The sequence below is a fragment of the Arvicola amphibius genome, chromosome 4 (genome assembly GCF_903992535.2).
Source record: "Arvicola amphibius chromosome 4, mArvAmp1.2, whole genome shotgun sequence".
Lineage (NCBI taxonomy): Eukaryota > Metazoa > Chordata > Mammalia > Rodentia > Cricetidae > Arvicola > Arvicola amphibius.
Genome location: NC_052050.1, coordinates 147,131,363 through 147,151,590, shown reverse-complemented (window position 1 = coordinate 147,151,590; position 20,228 = coordinate 147,131,363). Strand labels below are relative to the sequence as shown.

The following is a 20,228-nucleotide window of genomic DNA, read 5'->3' as shown; positions in this document are numbered from 1 at the left end:
GGGAGTGTGCAGGGAGCTTGGAGATTCTGATTAAGCAGGTCACCCAGGAATCTATCTTCATGCACCTCTATATTAAAAATAGCAGAGAACATGATAATACTTAAGCACAACCACTTATAGGAACTTGGCGTAAAGATGTAAGTTTTCGCTTCCCATTTGACATTTCTAATGTTCTGTTGCTTTTTTTCCATACTCAAAAATCCTCTCTTCCATTTTCATTCTGGGATGTGAGCAGAGATGGCAGCAATGCTGTATTGTTGGCAGGGTCTGCCTTGGTCCCCATCGGATCATTTCTGGTGACTTCCGTGTCCCTGGCACTGCTCTTGAAGATGGACCATGCTCAGACACAATGTTGTGGGAGAAAGGCAGGACTCAAACATGGACAAAAAGATTTTTATTCAGAACTTCAAGTGTGGCTATCATGTGAAAAAGGAGAATTCTAAGTTGGGCCTACGGCAGAATTAATGAATGAACGCTACAACAGGATAGATTTTTATCCCAAGAGAAATAGAGTAAATCTTTCACCTTCCCTGGGACAGATTGCATTGTGTAGGGTGGGGAGTAAACCTTATGGCAGGTGGTGGGTTTCTCACCAAATAACCATTGCTAGGAAGAGCATTTCCAGAAATAACAGGTCCACATCAGCTGTAAGACTCCGTGGTCTACAGTGTCTGGAATTATTATCGGTTGTTCCAAAGCACTTGAAAATCTGATGAGAGTTTTATATTCAGTACTTTTAATTTGCTGATTTCTTTGATTCACTACAGTTTTTAACAAGTAAAATCTACTATAATCTCGTTATTTATGAGATAAACTGAGACACAGGGTGATGCGCGATTCACCCAAACCATGGCAGCATTGGCTCCCAGGTGGAGCTGATGTATTCAGGAAGAGGAATCATCATTTAGGCCATGCCCCTGTATGGTCAGGCCATTATGGTCAGTCTAGTAGGTGAGATGAGGGTGTTAGAGCGGGAGGGATCCATTGTGCTCACTGTGGGTCTGCTGCAGGCTCTCCTGCCTCTCTGTCTGACGCAGTCTGGTACAAGCTTCTGTTGCCTAGTAGAGAGGAAGGACGAGGAAGTGGGGTTTGTGTTTTCTTATAGGTAACAGGACCCTGATTAGCTGGAGCACTTCACAGGCTCGAGAACTCAGACTGCATTCCGATAGCAGGTTGGAACTACAGGATGCATTTATTTATCATTTATTCAGTTGTGGTGTGGGGTGGTAAAGATGATTTAATGGACTCTGAAATCCCTGAATATGGATGCAGCAGGCAGGGCAAGGTCTCCTTGGGTTTCAAGGTATGAAGTTAGAAGGAAGTTTGTCTTCCGATTTTTTTTTAAAGTGTAGCCATTGAACTTAAATTGCATTTTATGCTGCATATACGACTCGTATGATAACTTGTTCCTTGCTAAAAAAAATGTTCATTATAGGAACGTTTCAAAACAAAATTATTATAAAACAGTGACCTATCATTTCTGAAAGTGCACTTTACATATCTAAAAGCAAGTTCTATGCACTATTGTGCTTACTTACATGTCTGTGAACTTCAGAATTTGAGACTTGTAACCCCGATCTTAGTTCTAGTGTGAGGCTGTATCAGAATGCCTTTAATCTATTTCCTATTGTTGCAGGAATTGGATACTTTGCATTTCTTTGTGAATATACATCACATGTGTAATTGTTTTGCCAAATTAATCCCCAGAAAAACAATAGCTACAAATCTGGTTTGTTTAAGCAGGAAAATAAAACTAGAGATGGATTACTATCTTATAAAGCTCTAGCACCCCGTTGGATTTTTTTCTAGGCAAATGATCAACTATTCATTACAGTGGGTAGTTGGTATGGTAACACCAGGGATTGGGGAGACCCACCTTGTTGCTACCATCGGCACACCCGCTGCTTTTGACATGCTTAGTGTTCTGCATCATCATCATCGGAGTAACAGACTCCCCTTCTCTCCTGTTGATTTTTCTTCAGCCTGATGAAGTCCTCCGATATCGATCAGGATTTGTTCACAGACAGTTACTGCAAGGTGTGCAGCGCACAGCTGATATCCGAATCCCAGCGGGTGGCCCATTATGAGGTAAGCGGAGCCCTGCTCACTCACTCGGTGTGGCTTTTGGGACTTGAAGATACTCATTTTTGGAGCTGGGGAGTTTTCAGAACTACAAGTCTTGAGCCTGTGTTATGTGAGTTAGGTCATGGTGTGTTTGTTGGGAGTAAAGGTTGGTCACATTACTCTGAGGTTACTTCACACATTTTATTTAATTTTGTTTATTAATATTGTAATGTGTGTCTCAGCTCATAGAGACTCACTGGGCTTCCTTTCTCTCTCTCTGTGAGAAATGCATGTCAAATATACTAGTTCCACTGCCTCCTTCCACCTATGATATGAAGATAGGCACAGAGACCCTTACTAGTCACACAGAAAACATAGTCTCGGGGAATAAAGGCACATCCTCCGCGGAGAACCTTTCCTGTTGGCCAGTTCCCTAAATGGTCATCAGAATGTAGGAGTCCCCTGTCATCACAGTGAAGTTTAAGGCCCCATACTCTGGAAGGGCATGGTGATCTTTTCCACAGAAAGAGTGGTAGATGCTCTTTAACCCTGCACTGGGAGCGGAGGATGAAAAAAAGAAGGGTTGTCTTTTACCCCAGGGAGGATGAAGTGCCAGGAGTGGAGGACAGGGACTTGGGGATCCCGAGACCCTGAGTGCTGCACTACATTTGTGTCTGGTTCCCAAAGAACAGACAGCCGTGGGAACAGGGGTTTTCAGGTGTAATGACTTGTAAGGAAGCTTGGATTCCAGGCCTCAGCCAGAAACTTTTGAGGTTCATCTGATGAGTCTAATAAGTGCCAGCTGTCACTCTCACTCCCTGAACTCCCCTGGGCCCCAGGTTTCCTTGTGCACCTCAGAAAAAATAATGACAGCACATCCATACACACCCAGTAATACCACACACCAACCCCGCCTTTCCCACATGGTTTTGTGTTAGTGGAAATATTTTGGAAGCTAAGTGTGTCAAGCGTGTGAAATTCTTTTACTGCTGTTATCTCCTTTGCTGCGATGCTTTGATGATGGCAAACAAGCATGCTCTTTGAAGCATCCATGAAATCAACATTTGCAGGGAAAAGGCAGTAGTTGCCTACCCCGGCCATTCCACGGGGGATGGGTTCCAGAAACCCCAGCGGCTACTCAAGTCCTCTGCGTGAAATAGTGTGATGTTTACAGAGAACCTATGCACATCTTCCGGTGTCTTTAAAATAACTTCTTGATCACTTATGACACTTACACGGTGCCCATACCTCACCCCATTTGAGCAGACGCAGCCTAGTATTAGCTCATGGCAATTTTCAACTTTGCTTTTGGTAACTCTGGGCAGCGCCCTCCAAGCCCCTCCCATGCTTCTGATTTATGTTGAAATCGTGGACCTGGAGGCTGACATGATATTCTTTCATCAAGAGGGAAGTGAATGCTGGGAGCAGCTTCAAGTGAACTTGTTTGCGAGGAACAAATCCATTGTTGTGGGAATGATAAACCCTCTGATTCCTGGGGATACTGTTTGTGAGCACGTCTGTAGCTATAAAATACCACTAAAGAGCTGAGGCATGTTTCCTGCTCTGAAATTACACACTCTCTACATTAGGCCTTTTGTTTTGATTTTTAATCAGTGTTCTCAGGATTTGAGAATGGAAGCGGTTTTGTTTATTTGAGTCCTAATTCCTGAACAGTATGCGCACATTGTAGGTATTCTTAGCACTTGTGAGGGGGGTAGGTCTCTGACTTAAACATGTTGGTGATACTGACCAGTGCTGTAGCTGAACCAGAAGGCTAATGCCAGACTATTTTAAACGATGAAGCTTTTAAATAAACAACAACAACAAAACCCCACCTCAGCTGCTCAGCTAACAGTGTACTTATTTTGATCGCAGCTTCTCTTATTGATGCACTGGACTCTTGCTGTGGTGTAATCTGTGGTTGATGGTACGTGTTAATTGAATGTAGCATACGTGAGTTAGAAAAGGTAAAGCAATCAATAGGTTCTCTATGAGCAGGGTCATGCATCATCTAGCAACACTAAGTGCCTTCCCACCAAATGCGGGTGGAGCTGGGAGATGCCTCACCTTCCTTCTATCAGAGATAGCCTGCATATTCCCACTGCAGAGATGTTGAGGCTGTGAAGTGACAGAGGCGGGGCCTAGGGTCCCTTATGTAGATCTTTGACCAGTGTTTTTTGTCTTCCCGTCTCTTTGTTTGGGTATCTTATACTGGAGCGTGCCTCAGATCCCCTGAGACTATTTGAAAACTGGTATTCTATCGGCCTGCCCTCGGGCTCCACACACAATCTGGCTGCCATCACCTGGAGAGTGGGTTTTTCAATGAGCTAGACATTTCATTCAACTCCTTGAAAATGCTGTGCCCATGACTCCCAGAGCTTGGTTTCAGTCTTGCTTGCTTCTTCAGTTCCAGCTGCTAATAGACCCTGCTTCCCTGTGGGGGCACCAGTGAGCATCCACTGTGTATTTGCATGGGACTAGCAGTGCTGGCCTTACATATTGAAGGAGATTATGAACCAGTGTGAGAAATGGTCTCTGTGCCCAAGAAGCTCAGGAACTCCATGGAGAGGAAAAGGCACAGAGTCCCATGTGATTCAGACACCCACAGGACAATGCTCAGTGCAGATCTGTGAGTTACTCAGCCTCTCCCCAGAGCTACAGGTCTACTCTCCTACAAAGACACGGGTTTGGCTCAATCATACTCCCAAGGGTTTCAATGTCTTCAAAGATCTACAACATGAAGACCAATTGTGGTCAAAAACTTGTTGGAGAATGTCATGATTTACCCAGGCTTTGATGGAGGACTCTCATTGGCTAATAAAGAAACTGCCTGACCCATTTGATTGGCCAGCCCTTAGGTGGGCGGAGTAGACAGAATAGGAAGAAGAAAGTGAGGTAGATGGCTCAGTCAGATGCTATGCCTCTCCTAAGTTAGACAGACTGCCATGCCTCTCCTCAGGGAGAGAGATGCTATGAAGCCAGCCGCCAGGTCAGACATGTTGAATATTTCCCGGTAAGACACAGCTCATGGTGTTACATAGATTATTAGATATGGGTCAGTCAAGATGTGAGTAAGAGGCTGAAAATAATGGGCCAGGCAGTATTTAAAAGAATGCAATTTGTGTGTTGTTATTTCGCGTGTTAAGCTAGCCATGCTGGAGTCAGGCAGGATGAAAAGCAGGCCTGCAGCACCTCACTACAAGGCTTCAAGCATGGGTCAGTTTTAAAAAGTAATAAAAGATACTTATCTCCAAAGAACGTTGAAGAGGCTGGTCCGGCTGGCTGGAGGAAGCAGACTGGGCAGCGCACCGGGGGCAGCACATAGAGGGAAGACATAGTTGGTGGTGTGTACCTGTGCGTGCATGCATGCGTGTGCACGTGCGTGTGCTCACACGTGTGTTCGTGTGTGTGTGTGTGTGTGTGTGTGTGTGTGTGTGCATGCGTATGCGTGTGTGTGTGAAGAGAACTTTGGATTCATCAGGTTCTTAAGAATCTGATACCATAGACTGCAATTGAGCATCTCTAGATTGCCGGGAGGTGTTGGTGGAAACAAGAAAATCTTTGGATATGACTTGTGCCTTGAAACTAGTATGTTAGCCTCCTGAAGTAGAAGAAAAGCAAATGAGCAAATGGGTTAATTGCTAATATCTGCATCCTATTTAACAGAATGGGGGGGGGATGTAATCAGGAGAAGAGCCTTGTATGGTTTTAATTGACTGGACTATTCTAGGCTATCCTTGAACATTTTTCTCTTTGCATATGAAGTCCTGATATAAAAGCAAAACAAGGAAGTGGAGGGGCATGCAGATATTTTTCCTACTTGCTAAGCAGTGGAAAATATAATTAGTTGTTGTCTCTGCCCACGGGTGAATAGTCAGAACCAACACACCGAGCGCATGCAGAAGAGAGCACTTCAGAACGAGCTGCTACCGCTATAAAGATCAGGAATAGTTTCTTAGGTGAGGGGCACTGGATTAATCTGCTGTAGTTTCAAGAGCCTAAAGGATAATTTCCTACAAAAGGAAGGGTTGCATGCATGGGTGATGGGTGGCTCTCTGATATGTAGGAGGATGGAAAGTTGTCCGCAGTAGCTGACAAAAAATGAAACCCAAAGCACAGAAAATCTTGCCTTCTCTTTCTGCATACACACACTATATGTAGTATACATAATATTCAGTATTGCTGTACATAATATTATAATCATTACACTAATATACAATATGTGTTTATTTATATTTTAGTAAATCCAAGGGAAGAAATAGTTCAGATCTAGAAAGAAAGGAAAAAGTAATAAACGTCAACCCAAGCTTCTCTCTGTGAACCCCTGAGTGCTGCTGTGCGGCAGGTCTCAGAAATCACTCTTTGCAAAAATCAGTGGCTGTGTCATGGTTAATCTTGACTGCCAGTTTGACGAGATTTATCGTGGAAACATACTTCTTGGTGTATCTGTGAGGGTGTTTTCAGAAAGATTTAGCTAAGGATGGTCCACCTGAATGTGGGTGTAGCTTGTGATTCTGGTCCGAATCAAAACGTAAAAGCAATCAAGCTGGGACATCCATGGCTCTCTGTTTTCTAAGTGGGATGCAATGTGACCAGTGTCTTTCCACCTCTGTGCCATCCCATCTCTGATGGACTGTATTCCTCACACTGGGAACTAAAATAAACCCATTCATCTCCTCTCCTCAAGAAAAGCCTCAAAGCCTTTCAGATCAGTGGCCAGGGCTCAAAGAGTGGACAGAACCAACAGAGGATACACAATTCTTACTTGACTGACCTGTGAGCAAAACAGACATTAAGACCACACACTTTACTCTAGGGTAGCTGTGGCAGTAATATTTCCCATCCAGGAAACAAAGGATCATCAGTAGTGTAGGGCCACCAGAAGGCCAGGTACAGCTTTCTTCCTCTTAGGGGAGTGAGAAAACCCCCTGGAACAGCACATGACCTCCTCAGGAGGGACTTTCTTCTTTGCAGTGGTGCTCACCTTCCTGTTGAACATCCTCCTGGACCTGTTTGAAGCAGATCTCAGGTCCTGACTTCCCTCTGCTTCCTTCCCGAGGGTGACCGTAGGCACGCAAAGTGTTCTAAGATTTTTTAAATCAGAATCATAATTTCCTTAGTAATGTGATTCTCTCGGCACTATGGCAGGCTTTTGTTATACCAGCTTTCAGAGAACTCTGTTTTAGACCCATGCAGTTCTCTTGTAGACACAGCCTCAAAGTTGCACATTTTATTTTTCTTCACCCATTTGCCTGTTTCCCCTTTGAGATTAGTTGTGGAAATCTTGATTTATCTAAAAGACAGTAGGTGAAAAGGCCACGTCCTTCATCTCATTTCTGCCAAAAGCCTGGATCACAAGGCTGAGAAATCTTACTGGGTCTGCAACGATCAAGTTTTCTTTCCCTCCTCTTCGCTTCTCTCTCTTCTCCCTCTTCTCCTATTTCTTCTCCTATCCATGCTCACATCACTGTCTACCTTCCAGGAATATCAGAATCCATCAGACAATTGGAAATGATGAGGACTGTGGGTGACATCACAAGATGTTTTAGAAGCTAGCCTTTGTCATGTTACTGCGCAAAGATCAAACCCATTTTTTTTTCCTAAAAAGCTTTCCAACTTCTAATGAAAATGTAATCACACCATTTCCTTTCTATCCTTCCTCTAACCATGAACCATCATCTTCTGATTGGGTAGCTCACATGCCATCCTCTTCTGATTGAGTAGCTCACATACCATCCTCTTCTGATTGGGTAGCTCACATGCCATCCTCTTCTGATTGGGTAGCTCACATACCATCCTCTTCTGATTAAGTAGCTCATTGCAGCTAACTTGACCACAAGCTTTTGCTTTGCTTTAAAAATAATTATTTCTTTTATTTTTTGATATTACAATAAAATTATACCATTCCCCTCCCCTTCCCTTCCCTCCCTGTATGCCCTCCCATATAACCCCACTTGCTCTCTTTCAAACTCATGGCCTATTTTTTTCTTTAGTTGTTAATATATGTATTCCAAAATGCAACCTGTGAAGTTTGTATAATGTTAATTGTATGTATATTTTCAGGGCTTACTATTTGGCATAAGATTAAAAACAATGGTGTGTTCTTCCCTGGGACACCATTTCATGAGCATGGGGCATCTTTCCATTTTTGAGTGTCTATTTCTTTCTTCAGAAATTTCAAGTTTTCATTGTAGAAGCCTTTCACTTACTACGCTAGTCTTTTCTTCTATATATTTCATTTTCTATTGTAAATGGGAGTCTGCCCATGATCTTTCTCTATGTGGTTTTGCTAGTGTATAGACTTATTTGATTTCATTCTTTGTCCTGCCACATTGCTGAATTGATTGATAACTTCTAGAAATTTTCTGGTAGAATTTTTGGCATCACTCATGTATAGTATCATTATATACTACACACACACACACACACACACACACACACACACACACTCACACGGAATGGTTTGGCTTCCTTGTTCCCTATATATTCCTTTAATTTTCTTTTCTTGCCTTATTGCTCCAGCTAGTACTTGAGCAGAATATTGAGCAGGGGTAGGGACAGTTGACATCCTTGTCTCATTCCTGACTTAAATGGGATTTCTTCCAAGACTTTCTCTATTAGATTATGTTGGCTGTGGGTTTCTCATATTCAGCTTTTATTATGTTGAAGCATGTTTCTTCTAGCTCTGCATTTGTTAGGACTTTTTTTTAAATCATAAAAGCACGTTGCATTTTTGTCAAGTTTTTTCCCATCTATTGTGATGATCATGTGATTTTTTTGTCTTTATATCCATTTATGTGGTTTACTACACTTATTTATTTGTATGTATTTGAATCATGCTTGCATACCAGAGAAAAATTAACTTTTGTCATGGTAGATAATCTTATTTATGCCTATATTCTTTTTGCAAGTATGCTATTCAGCACTTTTGAGTCTATGTTCATCAGAGAGAATGGCTTGTAATTTTCTGTTTTTGTTGTGTTTTTACCCAGTTCTTGGTACTTAGGGTAACACTGTCTTTGTAGGAGTTTGGGAAAAGTCCTCTCTTTCTCTATGAATAGTTTAAGAAGGATTGGTTGTAGACCTTTTTTTTGAAAGTCTGGTAGAAATGTTGTGGATCCATTTCCATTAATCCATTTATTCCTGGACATTTTTTTTAAGATAGAAGGGTTTTTATTTCTATTTAATCTCCTCATTTGTTTTTTTTTAATTTGTTTAAGTTGTTGATTTCTTGATTTAATTTTGGTAGTTTGACTGAATATAGAAATTCATTAATTTCTTTTAGGTTTTCCAGCTTACTAGAATACATTAGAATGTATTTACTTGTAATAGTCTGAATTTCCTTGGTGTCTGTTCAGTTTCTAACTTCATTCCTGACACTGCTAATGTGGGTACTCTCTTTCTTTCTTTTGTTTAGTTAGGCCAAGTACCTGTCAGTCATGCTGTCTTCTCAGAGCACAAACTCTTTGATTGATTTTTTTGTATTGTTTTCTTTGTTTCTATTTCTTTAATTTCTGCTGAGTTTTATTATTTCTTGCTCTTAACTGGGTTTAGCATTGGTGTGTCCTTTCTTTTTCCCACTATTTGAGTTGTATCAGTAAGCTATTTATTTGTTTTCTTTCTGATTGTTTTTAATAACTGCACTTCGAGCTGTAAGTTTCACTTGTAATACTGTTTTCAATGTGACCCAGGCTAAATTTGAGGGGTTGAGGAAAGTGCATTGGGGGAGTGTCACGGGACTCGACACTGGAGAAAGTTATGGTGCTGGCTAGTGTTATGTCAACTTGACACAGCTAGAATCATCTGAGAGGAGATTACCTCGATTGAGAAAATGCCTCCGTAAAATCAGGCTGTAGGCAAGCCTGTGGGGCATTTTCTTAATTAGTGACTGATGGGGTTGGGCCCAGACCATGGTGGGTAGGACTATCCCTGGACAGAAACCTGGATTCTGTAAGAAAGCAGGCTGAACAAGCCAAGGGAAGCATTAAAGTAGGCCGCACCCCTCTGCGTCCTCTGCGTCCTCTGCGTCCTCTGCGTCCTCTGCGTCCTCTGCGTCCTCTGCGTCCTCTGCGTCCTCTGCGTCCTCTGCGTCCTCTGCGTGCTCTGCGTGCTCTGCGTGCTCTGCGTGCTCTGCGTGCTCTGCGTGCTCTTCGTGTCCTCTGCGTGTCCTCTGCGTCCTCTGCGTGTCCTCTGCGTCCTCTGCGCGTCTTCTGCGTCCTCTCTGCGTCAGCTCCTACCTCCAGGTTCCTGCCATGCTTCGGTTCCTGTCCTGACTCTTGGATGATGAACAGTGATGTAAGTCAAATAATCCCCTTTCCCCCAAGCTGCTTTGGTCGTGGTATTTCATCACAGCAGTGATAACCCCGACTAAGACAGATGAGTGTGATCTGTCAGGGGAGAGAGGCTGGATGTTTCTGTGTTGCTTTGACACCATGTTTTGGTGGCATGCAGAAACTGGACAAGAAACTACTGTGAGAGAAACTTTACTGTGAGCGTACTGACTGTGTTCATTGTAGGTTCTTTTTTCTTTTCCTTTATCTTGTTTTGTGTATATATCACTGCTATTTTTCCTTTCATATTATAATCGGATATATTTTGATATGACTTAAGTATTTCAGAAAAATGAAGTATAAGACAAAATACTCTAAAATGTTTTATTCATTTTTTAAGAAGCTCTGAATTTTCATAATTCGGAAATCAGTAAATGAATTAGTATATAGTGTCAAAACTTTCCCACTTCTTTCTTTGTCACTCAGAAGCGCCCAATTTTCTTTGAAAGATTTTATGCATAAGAATAGTTTAATTTTTACATACACATATACACATTGCAAATGGAAACATGTCCTACCCTTATGTATGTTGTAAAGTGGATGTCTTTTGTCTTTTATATGGCTGTAGAGAGCAGCTGAATTACAGAGTGAATTTGCACTGTTTGACACGGGGATAGAAATCTCAAGGACCCCAATGGCTCAGACCAGTAAGAGTGGAAAAACGTTTTCTGGGTGGGGCTCAGAGAGAGAGCAAAGCCTCCCCCTGGCCCAAGTAGGGGGTGTTTAGTTTATATAGAAATTATCAACCACAGCTTTCTCGTCCTGGGTGAGAACAGCCTGAGCCTCCTTTCCTAAGAGACTTCCTACCAGCATTAACATTCAGCTGTATACAATAAACCCACCTCCTTGACTCAGATGTGTAAAAGAAACACAGTGTAATTTGGGGTACAGTTGGTGCCTTCCATCAGAAAAAATACAGTCCACCTGATATCAGCTTTTGTCTATGTGTGTTTGTCCTTTCTTCCTCCCGTTGTTGGTGGTTATCCAAGTCTCCCAGACCAAACCGTGTGGGACACGCATGCGGTTCTATCATCGTCTGTTGCGAAACGTTCATTGAATTGTCTTGTAACTCCTTGGTAGCTGGGATGAAATGCTGGAGGAGCTACTTAGCTCTCAGCACCCATGTGATGATGATGTGTGTGTTACTTTGTTCTCAGATCCCACCTGTACAGGCTGGCAATGTTCACTGAAGATTTTTCTCCCAGATTTCCTTTCTTAGCATTCATCGGAAGATACATCCATTCCTGACCTCTTTATAATAAGGCATCTGGGTTTTAAAAATCTCTTCTATATGATTAGCCAAAGAGGTGATCCCAGCGGCTCTTGGCCTGAGCAGTGGGCTTGCGTGTGATGAGCCTCGCTTTCTTCCATTGTGCTGAGGTGTTGGAAACTTCATCTCTGTTCCCTATGATTTGATAATTTAATTAGCATCCTTAGGCTTACTAAGATGATTTAATTTGGAGTAGAGTTTCCTCTACATTTGATTGTATCACGGTATTAATGACTTTCTTCACTGCTGCAGCTAAATAGCCAATCAAAGCAACAGAAGGATGGGAAGGTTTATTGTTGCTTGTGGTTTGAGGGGTCCGTCACGGTGGGGAAAGGCATTGTGGCAGGAGTCTGAGGCTTTTGGTCGCATTGTATCCACAGACAGGGAAAAGCGCAATGGAAAGCATTCAGCTTTATCCTTTTTATTTACTCTTGGTCCCCAGCCCATGGAATGCTGCTGCCCACAGTTCAGATGGGTTTGCTCACTTCAGATGAACCTAATCTAGACCTCTCCGGAGTGCCCATAAGCCAACCTGATAAAGGTAACCTCTCACAGCCATATCCAGAGGCTTGGTTCCTAGGTGACTCTAGATTATTTAAGTTGACAGTCACTGTCAGTCATTTCCCCTGAGTAGCATGAAAGTGTGCGGATGCCCTTGGACGGGAAGTTCCTGGTAGGGCCGCCTCTGTTCACCCTTTAGCTTGTCCTTACTTATTTTTAACCATTATGCCAGCTGCTGAAAGTTCCCCCATCCTTTTGAAAGAGTTCAGATTTTATTAATGTAGAGAAAAGTGGAGCAGAACTCTCTCCTCTGCTGGTTTGTACTGGGTGGTTTTATGTCAGTGTGACAGGGGCTAAAGTCATCTAAGAGGAGCCTCAAGAAAGCAGCTCTGTAAGATCGGGCTAGAGGCAAGCCTGTAGGCCGTTTTCTTCATTAGTGATTGATGGGGGAGGGCCCAGGCCCAGCCCATTGGAGGTGGAGCCATCACTGGACAGGTGATGCTGGGTTCTATAAGAATGCAGGCTGAGCAAGCCAGGATGAGCAGGCCAGTAAGTAACGCGCGTGCTCCTACCCGGCCTCTGCGTAAACTCCTGCCTCCAGGTTCCGCCCTGAATGCTTGATGATGGACGACAGTGCTGTTGTAAGCCAAACAGATTCTTTCTTCCCCAAGTTGCTTTTGGTCATGGTGTTTCATGACAACAATAATAACCCCGACTAGGACAGATTGTTACCAAGAATGAGGCGTTGCGACGACAGACCTGACCATGCTGTTTTTTGGGGGAATTGTAGAAGGACTTTGGAGCTTTGGGCTAGAAAAATCTCTTGAGTGGTCGAAGCTTGGCAAGCTGTTACTCGGTAGCTTGGAAGTGTTGAGAAATGTAGAGGATGGGGATTTGGCTTGCGAAGTCCCAGTGAGAGGTTTAAGAGGCACTTAAAGACTATCAGGCCGTTGGTGCATATTTTGATTTGAGAATCCATTGTGTCTGTTCAGCAGGGGCTGAGTAGTCAGCCACGATTAACAAGAGACCAGAACCACTGACATAAAGCCTTTGCTTTGTTTGGAAAATTGAGAAATTAGCAGTGAGTAATAAGAGACCAGCATGGTTGAGGTGAAGTCTTCTGGAGAGTGTTTCTTCAGGGTAAACCTGCAGAAGCTGTGTTCCAGAAGCTTCCAAAGTTGTACCTCCTCCTGGCAGCTGAACTTGGTGGTATGAGTTCCCAGGTGGAACTGGTTTCAGAGGCATGAAGTGGGGTCCTGGAGAACAGCTGAGGCTTGGCACTGTGTGGCAGGGTTGGAGTTCCTGAAGAGAGCTCACGAGAGGCTGTTGGCGAAAGTGCAGCCCAGTTTCAGCAGGAGACCCGGGATTTTGGAGATGCTAGTTACATGAGACAACTGCCAAGAATAGCAGCAGCCATGGAGTGGAGCTGGCCTGAGCGGGTGAGATGTGTGCTGCGGAGGGCAGAGCCAGAGAAATGTCCCGAGCACTTTGGAGGAGGCCAGGTGATTGTGAGTGGATGCCAGACATTGGACATTGAGTTGTTTACACTGTTGAAGCTTGGTTTTTACTTTGTTTAGATTGTGACTATGTCCTGATTCTTCTCTTTAAGTAAATTTATTTATTTTTGGATTTATAGATGCCCACAGTTGAGAGACTTTGGATTTTAAAAGAAACTTTGGTTTCTTTGTTTTTGTTTTAAGAGACTGAGTTTTTAAAAATGTCTGAATTTTTAAGACTGGAATTTTCAAAGTTTTACAATACTTTCTATTGTGATATTGATGCTAAGGTTTGATCTTGAGGATAAAGATAACACCATGCTTTGTGTTTCAAGTCGAGAAAGGGTGGATTGTGCTGAATTGTTAGTTCTGTGTCCACGTGACACAAACTAAAGCCACCTGAGATGAAGGAACCAACCTCAATTAAGAAGGAAGCCTTTAGGGCATTTTCATAGTGATTTATGGGGGAGGGCCTGCCCATTGTGGGTAGGAACACCCTGGGCAGGTGGTCCTGGGTTCTATAAGAAAACAAGCTCAACAGGTCCTGGGGAGCAAGCCAGTAAGCAACACCCCCTCCATGGCCTCTGCATCAGCTCCCGCTTCCAGGTTCCTGCCCTGACTTCCTTCAGTGTAAGCCAAGGAAACCCCTTTCCTCCCCGTCTCAGCAATAGTGACATTATTAGGACAGAGTTCCTCCTCTGAGCCTCTGCAAGCTCCCACTCTGTTGTGATAGCAGGACCTTGACTGGACTAGACAAGTGTCCCCATGAGACATCCCGGCCCTTCAGGTTGCACCTTACTGCCAGTAAGTCTTCGTGATTTTCCCTAAGGAGTGTCTCTGCCTTGGTCCCTGCTTTATCATCGCCAGTCTGGATGTTATTGCTTCCGGGGAAGGCAAGCATCGCCAACATGGAGCTCAGTTAGGAATTCTTAGTTCCTGTCCAGTACCTGGACTCACTACGAGCTTTTCCTCAGATGTTCTCAGGAACTCCTAACTCAAGTCAGAAGGCTGGATAGAATGCTGACCCTGTGCCCCGACTCTCCCAACTGTTCCTGTAACATGGAAGACCTGTAGGCTTTCTTTCTGTCCTTTCTCCACTTGCCCGTGACTTTCCTGTGTTCCATCAGCTAATGATTTTATCAGATTATCATTTTTTTATTTTGACTAAGCCTTTATTACAGTATGTTTATCCAAAACATTTAAAAATATTGATTAGGCATATGCCTAGTTTTATTATTTTTTAAAAGTCACATGTGAATCATCTCTTGACCTTTTGGTTAAGATTGAGTATAAACAATCTTGAGTAAGTTCCCCTCTTATTGCCTAACCCATCCCAATAAAAAACTAAATTAGGGTATGGGTGCTTTATTGAAGTGGTGTTTGTAACTTTATGTGCTAGTTCTCAGTCAGTAATAGAGTTCCAACTTGCTTAGGAGACAGGAAAAGTAAGTATCTGTTATATGAATATCTGGGTTTGGTTATTCAACAGGAATGATATGTGACTTTGGTTTGCTGTAGGCTACAAGATTGTTCAGGGACTTATTATTGGATTAGGTACTACAAGTGGCTTCTTTAAATTTTTTAATTTATTTTTCCGTGTGTGTGTGTGTGTGTGTGTGTGTACACGTGCACGTATGCACCCCAGGGTGGAGGTCACAGGACAACTTGAAAGTTAGTTCTCATAAGGTTCCCAGGGAGAAAACTCATCAGCTGGGCGGTGGTGGTGCACGCCTTAAATCCCAGCACCCGGGAGGCAGACAGAGGCGGATCTCTGTAAGGTTGAGGTCAGCCTTGTCTACAAGAGCTAGTTCCAGGGCAGCTAGGGCTTTTACACAGAGAAACCCTGTCTCAAAAAACCAAAAGCCAAACGAAACCCGAACAAACAAACAAAAAAACTCATTTGATCATGCTTGGTAGAAAGCCTTTGTTCAGTGAGTCGTCCTGTAGGCATGGCTCGTTTTTTATATGACCAACTTGCATAATTTCCTATTGGTCCACAGTACCACATAAAATGGGCTCCACTGGAAAAAAGTTTCAAAGACAGAAACTTTAGGGCAAAATTGCTCTGCATAGCTTAGTCAACCTTGTGACTATCGTCCCAGATATCCTTAGTGTAATGGTCACAGATGTTTTTGCATTTTCTAGTGTTGAAGTCACCCTTTTGGATTTTAGCATTTGAGCCTGGGATGGCTGGAAAGAGGGAGGACAACCAAATATTATCTCCCGGTGTCCCGAAGCCTGGGCACAGCTGCGGTGTCAGCCGTGAGCTGTATCTATCCTGACAATATGCTGCTCGTGCTTTTGTACTTTGGGCTGGTGCTAGGTACTGGGACAGAGGAGAGGCAAGAGCAGAAACGACAGCTATAGCCAGCAAAAAGGTAGACTGTGTGTGTGTGTGTGCGCGTGTGTATGTGTGTGTGTGTGTGTGTGTGTGTGTGTGTGTGGGCGGGCGGGTGTGCGTGCATGCGCATTAGTGCGTAAGCATGTGTGTCTGTTTGGGTATGTACCTGCCTGTGTGTGAATGTGAGGGTGTATGTGTGTGTGTGTGTGTGCATAAGTCTGTGTGCATGTGTGTGTATGTGAATGTGTGCTTGCATGTGTGTTTGTGTATGTGTGTGTGCTAGCGCGAGTGAGCATGTGTTAGCGTGTGAGTATGTACATGCGTGTGTACATGTGCTTGTATGTGTGATTGTCAGGTGTATGCCTGCCTCTGTGTGAATGTGAGGGTGTATGTGTGTGTGCATATGAATGTGTGTGTGAATCTGTGTGCATGTGTTTGAATGTGTGTGCATGTGAGTCTGTGTGCATGTGTATGTGAGTGTTCAGGTGTATGCCTGCCTGTGTGTGAATGTGAGGGTGTGTATGTGTGTGTGTGCATATGCATGTGTGTGAGTGTGAGTTTGTGGGCATGTATGTGTATGTGAATTGTGCTTGCATGTGTTTGAGTGTGAGTGCAGGTGTGAGTGCGTGAGAGTGTGTTCAGGTGTGTGCCTGCCTGTGTGTGAATGTGAGGGTGTATGTGTGTGTGTGTGTGCATATGCATGTGTATGAATGTGTGCTTGCATGTGTGTTTGAGTGTGTATGTGTGTGCATCTGTGAGTGTAGGTTCATGCTTGCCAAGGTGCATGTATATATAGGACAGAGGATAACCTCTGGTTATTCTTGGTCCTCCTACAGTTTTCAAACAGTCTTGTTCCATGCTGCAAATGCAAGGCTAGCTGACCCATGAGTTTTCAAGGCTTTCGCTGTCTCCACCTCCCATGTCACCTTAGGAACAAGATTATAGATGAGCTGCCACATCTGGCTTTTTATGTAGATTCTAGGAATTTAAGTCGGGTCTCATGCCCTCAACCCGAACTCCTTCTTTCCTTAGTTCTCTCTTTCCTTTCTCTCTCCCTCCCTCCCAACTCTTCCTTCTTCCTCCCTCCCTCTGTCCTTCCCACCTTCCCTTCCTCCCTCCCTCCTGCTCTCCCTCCTTTCATATTAATGGACCTCAGGTTGGTCTCAAACTTAGTGTAGGCCAAAGGATGACCCTGAACTCCTGATCCCCTGTTTTCCACCTCTCAAGACATGGGCTGCTACATCCAGTTTATGTGTGCTACCAACTGAACTGTATCCCTAAAATAATTTTATTACAAATGATATGTCTTTTATTTATTTATGTTATTTAAATCCTGATTAGCTCTGTGGGTATGGACATTTTTACATAATTTTAAAAGTTTGGAATGTCATTACAATTAGAGAAAAGTTGCAAACCAATTCTGGAATATTTCAGTATATACTTGACCCAGTTTCTTCCACTGTTAACATCTTCCAGTGATGTAGTAAATTTGTCAGCCGATGGAGCCGCACGCCACACTGATGGGTCATGCTTATATAATATACTATCAAGTCGACAGTCTGGACCATATTCAGATCTTCCCTTCATGCACATTTCCCTGCCAGGAGCCCACCCAGCATTTCCCCTCGCATTTGAGCATCGCATTTCCTATGGCTCTTCACACTGTCACTCTCCCTACAGCCTCCCGCACTTTTGAACACCTCGCCTTTTTGAGGGTTACCAGCCAGGCGTGTTGAGTTTATGGACACTCAGGATGTGTTAGCACTTCTTCCTGCTCAGCCTCTTGCTGTGTTTGTAGAGAGCAGGAAGAGCCTTGGGACAAAGGGAGCAAGAACTGGCACATCCATTCATGTGGATGCTGCTCTTGATCTCTTGATGAAGGTCCATCCCCTTCGTTACTCCAGAGTTCCTCTCCTCCTCCATCTCTCTGGTGTGGTCCCTGGCAAGATAACACCACAAGGGTGCAAGGTCGTACATTTAGTGCATGCAAATGGCTTTCTGATATGGAACTCATCCTCACCTGTTGTGTCTAGCAGAGTTCTTACATGTGCCAATGATCACTTGCTTCTGACCGTTTTTACAACTTTCCATATGAGCACTGGTTAAATTTTTATTTTCCTTTTCTTTTAGACTCAGATATCCACATTGTTTTGATATCTCTCCCTCCCTCCCTCCCTCCCGCCTCCCTCCCTCCCCCTCCCTCCCTCTCCCTCCCTCCCCCCCTCTCCCTCCCTCCCTCCCTTCCTCCCTCCCTCCCTCCGCCTTTCTCTCTCATATACAAACACAAGTATACACACAAGTGCGTGCACCTGCACACACACAGACACACATACACACACACACACTGCTTTGACAAGCATCCCTAGCAGATTTCCTAGAAAACCTCTTTGGGGATTGATCTTACATGGATGTACAACTCAATGTTGTACATACTGGTGGGCTGGATTATTTTCTCCTGAGATTGTATTTTGGTGCAGGCTGGCTTGAACTTGCTGTGCAGTTGAAAGTGACTTTGACCTTCTCATTTTCTTGTCCCCACCTTCCCTGAGTAGTGAGATACAGGCTTGTACCCCTATGTTATCTATGCATTATTAGGGATCACATTTCTTCTGTTAGACAAGCACATTACCAGCTGAGCTACACCCCCTGCCAGGGGACATATTAGTTCTCAGTTTGACTAATTTAGCATCAATTTAGCATCCTCCCCACAGGACAGCGATGATATCATTGCATGCCGGTCAATAACTTAGCATTCTTTCCCCCTTGCCTATTTAACTTTGAATATTCTTGCCTTAAGTTGTACTCTTGACAAACAACTTGACGGTAACATTTTGATACTCCGCAGCCATTTAGTTTTCCTTTTTTCTTAAACTTCTACTTGTGCCCTTGCTCTTCTTTTTTTCATTGGTTCTCTTTATTTGTTTTAATATATTTTTATCGTCTTTAGATACAGTAAATACCCGTGCCCGTTCTATCATGTGCCCATTGCTGAGTTTTGATCGTTTTTAATGTGTTAAATTTTGTAATGATTTCCATAAGTCCTCTTCCAGATAAGAAGTCTTTCTCAGCAGATCATAACAATACTAAATTGCTCACCGTGTCTCCATGCTGAGACGGCTTTTCTAAATATGAATTATCGTTTGTTTAATTTGACATCTTACTGGAGGTTATTTTTTGTGACCTTCTTTATTTTTGTCCATTTGCATCTCTGGCTCGTCTCCACTTTTATGCCACCTTGCCTTGCTCTCCCTGAAGGGTGTGACTATGTAACACTAGTGCACACCCACCTCCATTTATTGACTGAAGCTAAGAACAGTTTTTGCTTTGCAGTTCCTCTGGTGATGAGCAATGTAACTTAAAACCCATCTGTGTCAATAGAAGTCAAGGTGAGTTTCTGGCTTTAGACAAATAACATTTCTAACCATTAGAAAGACATCAGCATTTCTTGTCAAGCTCTCTCTTAAATTATCTTGTAGTAAAAAGTCAAAGCATGTTCTTTTTTTATTTTTTCAGCTTCACTCATAAGCTGGGTTCTCATTAGCATATTATTTGCAAAGTGCAATTGTGTTTAGTGTTCTCTTTGGAAACCTTGGTTCTTTCAGGTGTTCAGCGTAGTCTCCTTTGTCCTAAAGGTAAAAAAATGTATTTTCTTATAACATTAGAGTGTATGCTTCCATGTTGTTGGTGATGCGCCTAACGCCTGGCTTGTTGACTATTGTGACCTCCTCTCTGCTCTTCTTCGGGGTAATTATGATGATCCAGAGATGCGAATTTTACCTGTGTAGATCCAGATCTGCATAACAGAATATCGTCTCATTATGAGCCTTCCCTGCTTGAAGCGGTGTTTGACTGTGGTCGTATGCCACTGTGAACAAGTTAGTCAAGTATATTTTCTCTGATACTATGCAGAGTGGTGAGACCAGTGCAAAGAATTGTAAAAAAAAAAAAAAAAATAGTGCTGAATGAGTCAAAGACACTGAGGTGCCAGCAGTAGGCATTGGCCCTTTAAGAAACCAAATATCCCTGGACTACCTGGCAGACCCATGATGGAGGAGAGTTATCTGTCTATGTTACTTTCATTGGTTAATTAATAAAGAAAACTGCCTTGGCCCTTTAAGAGAACAGAAAATTAGGTAGGCGGAGTAGACAGAACAGAATGCTGGGTAGCAGGAGTGGGGAGATGCTTCAGGGAGTCGCCATGATTCTCCTCTCTGAGATGGACGCAG

General features: G+C 43.3%; 1 protein-coding gene across 1 annotated transcript in view; it reads left to right on the top strand.

Moving 5' to 3' along the window:
• Zmat4 (zinc finger matrin-type 4) overlaps positions 1-20,228 on the top strand; it is a 344,754-nt gene that overhangs the window by 72,866 nt on the left and 251,660 nt on the right. The window contains exon 2 of the mRNA XM_038328487.1: positions 1,983-2,088. Within this exon, the coding sequence (XP_038184415.1) occupies positions 1,987-2,088 (102 nt within the window). The 5' untranslated portion in view covers positions 1,983-1,986. The remainder of the gene's footprint in view (positions 1-1,982; positions 2,089-20,228) is intronic.